General features: G+C 50.6%; 1 protein-coding gene across 1 annotated transcript in view; it reads left to right on the forward strand.

The window, feature by feature from the left end:
- Positions 1 to 9850, forward strand: part of EIF2B3 (eukaryotic translation initiation factor 2B subunit gamma) — a 114508-nt gene that overhangs the window by 56193 nt on the left and 48465 nt on the right. Inside the window, exon 5 of the mRNA XM_006015791.3 lies at positions 3976 to 4065. Within this exon, the coding sequence (XP_006015853.1) occupies positions 3976 to 4065 (90 nt within the window). The remainder of the gene's footprint in view (positions 1 to 3975; positions 4066 to 9850) is intronic.

Here is a 9850-nt window from a genome sequence, read left to right on the forward strand (position 1 = left end):
GCAGGAGCCCACAGCCAGGAGAGTTGTGGGGACGGTGCAAAGGGATTCATGCTTATTTTCTTGCAGATGAAGGGACTGAGCCCACTAGCCCCGTGTGCAGGGTACACCTAGGCCACGTGTCCCATAGCTCATCATTGAATGCCTTTTTTTCCCCTCAGATCAGTGCTAGAACACAGACAGCTCCAGGTCCCTGAGCTTCATTGAGGACATTTCCACCTTCCACCCCCAGTGGCACCAGGTTAGGGGGAAAGAGGCCACAGGCTTTCACTTGCTCTGCTGCTTTGCTTGTGCAGCAGCGGAGGTTAATGCAGCGAGGCCCCGTGCTATGCAGAGGCGTGTTGGCTTTAAGCATCCTGTGTGCTCCCTGCAGATTGATGATTTTGACCCCTGGCTGGTATTACCTCGCTGGCTGGGGGAGGCAGGGCTGGTGGGAACGCTAAGCTCTTAGCGGTCATCTGTCTTAATTAGTTTACAGTTTAAACAAGAGTCCACTCTTCCCTTCCTTCAAAGGGAGTCTCCTCTCTCCGTGGTTGACGTCTTTGAGGGAGGAAGCCACCAGGGAAGGTTATCAGGAAGGAAGAGCTTCGGGCTCTGCTTTCAGAGCGGTGTGAGGGAAGATGCAAGCATGAATCCTATCAGCACTGCCTTGCGCATCTGAGTGGCGTGTGAGCCATTGCAGGGGCGCAGACGCATCCAGACACAAGGTTTGGTGGAAGCTCAGTCCACGTGGCATCCCACAGAGCTCATTTCCCAAATGCAGATACTGCATCAGTCGCTACAAACCTCCATTTAATCCCTCCCCAGGGTTCGGTCCTGCCGGCCCACAGGTGGCTCACAGAGCTTGCTGTTGGGAGCAGACCCGCTGACTTCCAAAGACAGTGCACCCACAAACAGGCCCTGTAAGCCTGATTGTGAGGTGCCGAATGGCGGCTTTACCACCTGCCTCAGCGAGCAAATTCAAGCCCCGCACTGGTTATGTGGAGCCCATGCTCTGTAGGTGGGTGTGATTCCTAACAAAGTTTCCTCTAAAGGAAACATTAAAGTAGCTGTAATAATCGCTGCCTACTTAATAACCCTTCCAGCCAAATCTTCAGTCTTCTTTTAATGAGCTAAGCCAACCAGCATTCATTATTTGACACGCACCCAGCTGCAGCCAGCACCTCCTGGCAAAAACAGGGCCTTGCTTTGATGGCGTAATTAAAGGCATGCCATCTTATCTTTTGCAGACTGAGAAGTCTGGGCCTAAGCAGCAATCAGGACACGGGTTCCTCATCATTTCTCTATCAGTTGGACTGACACATTTTTCATGCCCTCGTAAAGAGTAGCTGCAGGGCATGGCAGGACGCAGTATTTTTGTTATCGGTGAGAGGGTCTGTTGCTTCGTGAACTGATTAGATTTTTTTCCTCTTTTACCTTCACCTGAAGTTAGATTTGGCTTCAGCACCGATACGTTCAGAGGACTTTTTTCCGTTTGCCATCTCTTACACTAAAGCACCGTTATCAGTCTAACACTGCATGGCTGTCCTCACCACAGGTCTGCATTACTTAAACCAGAGCTTCATTTATGGCGCTGTGCCCGAGCTCGCCTGCTTGACCTTTTGGAGTGGTGATTATAATGTTATCTATGAGTCTGTTCTGTTGCAAAGCGCTTAGGTGGTCTCTCCTGCAGAGGCGTCCTTGTTGGGAGACCTCCCTGCTCCATCCAACAGGCCTGGAGACATGCCCTCCTCTGCCTTAGGAAGAGCCTGTGAGTTTGTTGATGGGGCTGTGAGAAAGCTGACAGTCCGCAGCTGCCTGCCTGCAGCAGGACTGCAGTTTTATCCCGATCCTTGCCGGGAATAGCGCTTGACAGGTGTTTTGCAGTGCTGTGGACATGGCAGCTTGTAAATCCTCCCTCCACCACATAGGTGAGTGGTGCAGGTGGATAAATGAGAGACAGAGGGGCTGAGGCCACACATGAAGTTAGTGATGGAAGTGCTGTGAGCTGAGGAGCTTCTCTTTGATCTGGCAGACCTCCCCCCCCCTCGCCCTGGCTGCATCCCTGCACTCTTTGTGTTTCGGAGGGGTTTGTTGTACCACGTCTTTTTGGGGAGGGGGAGCCCACCCTTCTGCCATCCTGCCAGGGAGGTGCAGTCTGGTTCCCTGCTCGGTCTCCTTCCTTCTCTGGCACAGCTTTCTTTTCCCTTTTCCTTTCTCCTCTGTTGCCTTCTCTCATTTCTTTCCTTTTTCTTTCTCTCTGGCTTGCTCTGTTTCCTCCCTGTTCCTGTCTCCCCTTTTATATCTTTTTTGGAGCAAAAAGTGCTCCGGACCTCTCAAAAACATGCCACGGTGACAGTGTTAACACTCTCCATCACGTGTAAGTGAGGGAGCTTTTCCCATATTACAATGCAGGAGGGAACCCACCAGCAAGACTGCCAACCCTGTGCGACAGTCCAGCTCTCACGTGTGTGTGCACGGACACAAGTGATCCAGGTCTCACTCACGTGCAGATACTCACTGATAGAGTTAGTGGGTTCCCTGTCATTTTCTCACAGAGAGCTGTTCTGGTTGGGATTCCTTCCGCGTGGGCATCTGCCCCATTGATAACATCAGTCCTGGAGTGTCTTAGGACAAGAGAGACACCAGGAAGTGTTTTGATTGGAACATTTGGTATTTCCACCGCTCCCGTGTCCGTAAATATTCCCTGCATGCCAGCAGCGTGAGCTTCTGTCATGGCACAGGCAGAGACCTCCGTCTCACTCCAGCCAAGAAAAAAGCCAGAGCAAGTCCTGACGTTGGAAGCGAGCCCTTTTTAACAGGCTAACTAAATAATAGAGTGAAAAGGCAAGTGTTCCCGCTCCAGCGTCTCTGCTTGCTTCAGGGCTGGGAAATGAGAGCAAGAGTCAGAGCGGACCTGCTGGCAGGACGTGTTAGCTCCAACTTCGTAATTAAATTCAGACATCAAAGGAGAAAAAGCTAAAAATAAAGGACAATTTGGGGTGTGGAGTGAAGTTTCTCTCTCTAATAACCCTCCTTGGATTGCGAGGCCTATTAAAACCATCTCCCACAACTTTGCTGGTGTTCTCTGGTTCTTGATCTAAGAACCTACCGCAGTCCACAAGCTTCTGCCTTGCCAAAGAGGGGAAGGCGCAGAGGCGTCCCTCTCCCCATGCCAGAACATCCTTGAAGGAGGCTAGTTGTGTGTGGAGGGGCGAGCAATTGCTATACAACATCTCAGTCCTTTGGAGTCTGCTGTAATATGGGACCTCCGTTGCCATTAAGGAAATGTGAACATGGTGGTTGAAGCAGGGGATGTGACCTGGCCTTTGCTCATGACACAGACTTGCATCTAGTGGAAAACACTGAGGTGCTTCCAAAACGTGGGTGTGGGGCGTGGGCCTGGGCAGGAGCTCAGCATTCACAGCTCCTCCATGCTCAGAGAGCGTGGACTTTCCCTCATTACTGACCCCACCTGCTCCATCCTTGAGCTGTGACAGTCACCCCAGCTCGCCAGCTGGGAGTCTGTGTCCCTGAAGCGCCCTCTCCCCCTGCCATGATGCACAGCGGTGGTTTTGCCCCCATGACACGAGTCGTGGTCCCATCAGCCTTGCACATTAAAGGCTGTCGAAAGCCCCTAGGCTGCTCTGTGAATTCCCACTCCCAACTTTGCTCCTTGCCCTCCAGTGCTTTGAAAGTGTTTCCCTGGCTTCCTACCCAGCAGAGAAAATACAGCAGGAGCCAGGGGTCCTTGGGGAGATGGGTATTCTCCTGGATAGCAGGGCAGTGCAGAGCCCACAGATGTACATTTACAGACAGCTTCCTGCGGTGGCAGCCATTGCTCCTCACCTTGCTGCTGGCTCTGCTGCAGGTGGGCAGGGAGACGTATTTACCACCCGTGCATTTTTACCATTCACTGGTATACCAATCAAGTCAGGCTCTTAATAAATGGCTGTGGAGTGCCATGTTGTGACTCCCCTGTTTTGTTCTCTCTTCCAGGCATCCTAGAATTCACATCCGGACGGGTTTGATCGATGCCCATCTCTACTGCATGAAGAAGTGCGTGGTGGACTTCCTTGCAGAAAACAAGTAAGGACCTGGGAAGGGCGGGGGTGGGCACAGGGAACCAGGGGCTTGCTCTAAAGCAGCTTCCCGATGGCAAGGTTTGCACTTCTGCGCATGTCACAGGAAATCAGCAGAATCTTGCACCTGCTTCTGGAATCAGACAGTTGGCCATGTGGTTTAGCTGCCTTTCACAAAGGAAAATCCCCCTTCCAAGCTCTGGTTTCTGCCTAGTGTCTTTGTTTCAAGCCCTGCAGCAGCAGAGTTGAAAGCAGAAGCTTTTGCCTCCTGTTCTGATCACTTCTGCATCCCTTGCTTCTCCCCATGCAGTGTCCTAGGCTCTTCGTTTCTCTTCTAATGTCCCCATCGGATAGGACCGTTAATACCTTTCAGGCCTGTGTCTTTTCTGCACCCAAGCTCTAGTCTGACCCTCTGCGATCACCTTTTCTCCCCCCTCTTTGCACCCACTAACCCTGCAGGCAGGCTATCTCCGGAGCATCCTCTGTTCTTAGCTTGTGGTGTTCCCATGCGGAAACTCCAAGACCACCCACCAAGGGGAAGGAAAATGTCCATTTATGGAAGAACAGAGTGATCCCGGCTATAGTATTTCATGAAAGAGAGGGAAAAAAATCAATGTGTTTACCTTAAAGCAAACACAGCAAGTAGTTCAGCCTGGGGACAGCTTTCACTTGGGAAATGGTCTGTGGCATCTGTCGTGCCCTCTACGGTTGCTGAATGTTTGCGGAGTTCTCCAGGCTGTTGCCCCACGTTAAAGTGAGATGGAGGATAAAGGTCTCGGCCAAGCCTTAGGTCCATAGCTGTATTTCTCAGGAGAGGGGCTGTTGTGAAAGAGACTTTTCTGTCAGCTCAAGCATGATGGAAGGCAGAAGTGCAGCCCTTTTAGGGCCAAGATCCCCGCTGGGGTTGTGTTGGGGGGGCTCCGTCCATCGGAGGGCTGGCCAGTGCAGGGCCTCTGCGTGCGTGCATTTTAGATGGAACCTGCATGGTAACTACCAGCACTGTTTCTCCCTCCTGGTGCATATGGGGTTTATCTGCCGGGTCTCCGTTGCTGTCAGCTGTAGCTGGCAGATGGCATTTTGGGAGCATGCTCCTGCGTCACCTGGCTTCTGAAGCCCTCATCGTACCAGCTCGCTAGCAGGTAGGAAGGCAGGAGCCCTCAGAGCTCTCAGCCTAGCCTCCTGTGGTCACAGGACACCTCTTGTCCAAGGTGTCCACAAGATCATCTACTCTGCTTTTTTTGGCAAGCATGCCATATATTAGCCCCAAACCTTCCCCAGAGGCTCTGATCCCCTTCCCAATCTGCTGCTCTGCTTTCTGCTCCCTGCCCAACTTCTTGCCTTCTGCTCCCTGCCATGTCTATCACCATGCTGCCTGCCCCCTCCCTCATCTGCTGCATGCCACATGCAGTGGGTGTCCATGCCAGTCGTGCCACCCGTGCTGCAGGTTGGCCACCCCGATCCACTCCAAGCCTTCCCAGGCTCCAGAGCAGAGCACAGATTCCTCCCCGCAGGTGGCTGCATGTTTATCTTCTTTCATATACGTGTTTATTATTCATCCAGCAGCCAACTGGGACAGAGCCAGTCAGTGCACAGCATTGCCACGATTGGAAAATGGGACCTCTGCCATGATGAATAGGTTAGGCTTTTAGATCCCAGCATTGGTGGGCATCCTCTGCTTGTTTTTCTTTGCTGGGGAAGGGAAGGACAGTGCCTGCCCAGAGAGCTCAGCAGCAGCGAAAGACCCCGTGGAAATTTTTGCTTCACAAGTACTGACGTCTGCATAATTGTTTTTCAATCCAGAGAAAACTTTCCCAAAGGCTTTGCTTCTCTGCAGTTTCACACCAGGGCTGGAGAAGCTCCGATGCTGTGTTTAAGTTGCGTGCGGTTAAAACTAACAGCAAGGACTGAAGCGAACAGAGAAGCTGTTGTGCGGTGCCAAGCAGCATTGACACAGTGTACTTCCTTGGTATTACAGTATTTACATTGTGTTCATGTTTAAACCTGGGGGCAAGTTGGCAGGAGTAGCACTTTCTGCCATTGTTGTAGCATCACTGAGACCTCTCATTTTTTACCCATTTTTATTTTGACATACACCATCAGAAAAAGCTTTGCTAACAGTTAAAACAATGGGCTCAGGTTGCAGCAAGGGAGGTTTAAGTTGGATATTAGGAAAAACTCTCTTACTAGGAGGGTGGTGAAGCACTTGAACAGGCTACCCGGAGAGGTGGTGCAGTCTCCATCCTTGGAGGTGTTTAAGCCCCAGGTAGATAAAGCCTTGGCTGGGGCAATGTAGTTGGGGCTGGTCCTGCTTAGAGCAGGGAGTTGGACTAGATGTGACCCCTTGAGGGCCCTTCAACCCTCATTTTCTTTAATTAGTCTGATTCTGTGATCGGGTCCTAGTGCTAGCTATAGTACTGCATGCTGCAGAGGAAAATGATGGTTACTTCCAGGTCAGGGGTTTACTGGGAAAAAGTTGTGGTGTTGAGTCCTGCCCTCCCTGGTGGGAAAAAGGGCTGGCCAAACACGAGGTAGTATCAGTTTACCTGGAGCTGTGATTTTCATCCAAACGAGTGGAATTGGTGCAGTTTGTGTATGGGTGCACTTACATTGTTAAGAATGTCTTAAATTGAATTAAATCTATTTGTAATTTACTGAATCAGGTAATTTCATCCTTTCTTAAACTCTTAAAATGTCCATCCCATTGCCTGGCATCAGTGTCACTAAATCAGTGCACATATGCAGCACACAGGTCTGAGGATGCTGAGCAAACTGTGAAGGCAGGAAAAGTCTCCATTGCCTTTAATAAAAACTTACTGTTGTTCCCCATGCAGCCCAGGCAGTGATTTCTGTCTTGGATGTACGAAGCTCAGGTCATGGGCAAGCCAACCTGCAGTGCAGGGACTCTGCAGAGAGACCATTGCAGTTTGAGAATGGGCAGGTCACTTCACCTTGCCATGCCTTAGCTTCCTCCTCTGCACAGGGCTGTCCGGAGGCTCCGCCAGCGATGATCCGATGGAAGGTGTCATGTGGAGGGCGAACAGTTATTAACCAGCATAGAAATTTGCCGGCAGAGCATCTGACCCGTGATCAGGGGAAGCGGCTGTTCTTGTGGTCTGCTTATTTTGAACAAGTCTAGGTCAGACGCACACGTGTCCAAGCACAGCCAAGAGGGCACAGCCCCTGCATTCTGTTTGAACCCAGGGGCAGGTTGTTTTTCAGGGAAGTGAAGCCCTTTTCCATCCTCCTCTTAGACAGAATAGGTTTTTGGCAGCTATAACTTCCCCCAGGCCCAGCTATGTCATAATCCCTATCCCAGCTAATTCGACCAGCAATCATATCAGTCATGCCCAGCCCCTGACATAATGCATGTGCACAGATGTGGCCCAAACTCATTCTCTTCCAGGGTTGCTGATAATAAAACAAGAAACGTGCTCTGCCTGCAGATTTCCAGGCAAGACCCTCTGTCCCCCCTGCTCTAACGGGGCCAGCCTGGTAGAATTGCCATGACAGGGCAAGCAGAGTATAGGCTTCAGAGACTCAGCTTCTTCAGATGGCATCCTACACCTAGCAGCTTGTGAGAAGTTCAGTGTTTCTTTTAAACGTCTCCTCTGTCAGGATCGAGCTCAGCTGAGGAGTGGGGCTATAGTGGAAGGAAGGTGCCGCTTTGATGGGAGAGTGGGCAATTGCCAGTTACAGGAGCCCAAGGTAGGATGGCTCTGGGCGAGCACCTGCAGCCCTGGCAGGCGCCTCAATACTACATCTCTCCCAAGGATCGGGACACAGGCGAAGCCAGCAAGCCGTCGACAGAAGGAGAGACTGTGGCTGGCGGGGGGCACGGCCGCACCTCACACCTGGCGGGGCTCCGGGGTGCTGCCAACACAGTAGCCAGTCCCTTTTCCTGGCACTTTCCTGTGTGCCAGGTTGGACTCTTGCCTTGCTGCTGCAAGCAGGGAAGATGGGAAAAGAGAGGCCTTGTTCCTTCTTTCCCCCCTGAGCCCAGTGTGCAGCAGAGGGCAGGATCTGGGCCGGTGCCTTGTGAGCCTTGCCTGCTGTGTAGGCACGCATCAAAGGTCTGTGCTATGTGCTTAGAGCTCACTGCTTGCAAACCCCAGGAAACTTCTAGTGGAAAAATTATGATCCCGGTGCAATAACCTAGTCTTTGTGTGTTGCCTTTCCAGAATATTTCCCAAGCCCTGACACGGTGAGATAAAGGTTGGCAGACATTCTGGGGTTTTTTTTGTTTTTAAACACAGAAGTTTTTGACACTGTAACAGTGAAATCCCTTAGACTCTCTCAATCTCCTGCTGGAAGACTGGGGGGTGGGTGTGTCTCTGGATGTGCAATACGTGTTTGTAACGCACGTGCAGCGGGGAGAATATCAAGCTTGCAGCCAGTGACAGGCACAAATGATAGCATTTATGGTAGATGTCTACATGCTTGCTTGTCTTTACAACCGAGTCAGTTAGACATCTGAATCCTGTCATTTTGACCCACAAAGAGTAGAAAACCAGAGGCCTGGCTATGGCTTCTTTAAAAGAAAAAAAAAAAAACCTTCCTTACTTATAATCCCCTCCCCACCCAATCATGGTTGTTAATTTTTTCTTGGTGCAGATATTTTTTGGAACAGTTCTATCCCCTGGAAAGGCAGGCTTGTAATTGAAATACGCCCTTAACCTTAATCACACCGTGTGTGTCCCCAGGGCTATTAAAAGACTATTTAGCTTGCAAAGTTGAGCATTGGAAAGTTAGGAAGTTTCACCAGTAAGGTTTCCTGTGCAACCTGAATTTGGTCCCTGTGTGCTGTGCATTATGAGACGGTCTTTAATTACATGACCTCATACTCGTTTTTGTCCCTGGGATCATTGCCTCAGTTGGTGCACGTGGTGCTCAGTGAGCAAGCAGCTCTTCGGTGTTTTGCTCCATCCTCCACTTCTCAAATGGTGGTCCCATGCCTTACTACGTGCCACTCAAATCCTCCTCTGAAAGCAAAATAAATCATTTCCTCACTGATTTTCCTGTGACACTTAGAAACCTGCATGATACCGATCATTGTAGTGCTTCATGGACACTGAACAAACTATTTCTCCAATTCCTCTTTCCCTTCTACCTGGGAGTGAGATATTGTTACCCAGTTTTAAAGGGAACTGAAGCACAGAGAGATGAAGGTTTAAAGCGTCCTCTGAGCTGGCATCTTTGACTTTTCAGAATAGTTATGGTAATATGATGTGCAAAAATCTAGAAATCTTTGTTCAGAGTTGATACCTTTTATTAACTCCTCAACGAGTTCTTTGCCTCAGTGTTCCTAAGCAAGGGGCAAGACAAGGCTCTCACTGGGGTTGTAGAGAGGCAGCAGCAAGGCGCCAGACTACCAAGCGTAGACCCTGAGATGGTGCAGATGTACTTGGAGGAACTGGATGTGTTTAAGTCGGCACGCCTGGACGAGCTCCATTGGAGGGTACTGAAGGCACTGGCTGACATCATTGCGCAGTCACTGGCAGGAATATTTGAACACTCATGGCGCACGGGCCCGGTCCCGGAGGACTGGAAAAGGGCCAATGTGGTCCCCATTTTCAAGAAGGGGAGGAAGGAGGACCCAGGCAACTATAGGCCAGTCAGTCTCACCTCCATCCTTGGCAAAGTCTTTGAAAAAATTATCAAGGCTCACATTTGCAAGAGCCCGGCAGGAAGAATCATGCTGAGGGGAAACCAGCACAGGTTCATAGCAGGCAGATCGTACCTGACTAATCTGATCTCTTTTTATGACCAGGTTATGAAACGCCTGGACACAGGAG

The sequence above is a fragment of the Alligator sinensis genome, unplaced genomic scaffold (assembly GCF_000455745.1).
Source record: "Alligator sinensis unplaced genomic scaffold, ASM45574v1 scaffold781_1, whole genome shotgun sequence".
Classification (NCBI taxonomy): Eukaryota; Metazoa; Chordata; order Crocodylia; family Alligatoridae; genus Alligator; species Alligator sinensis.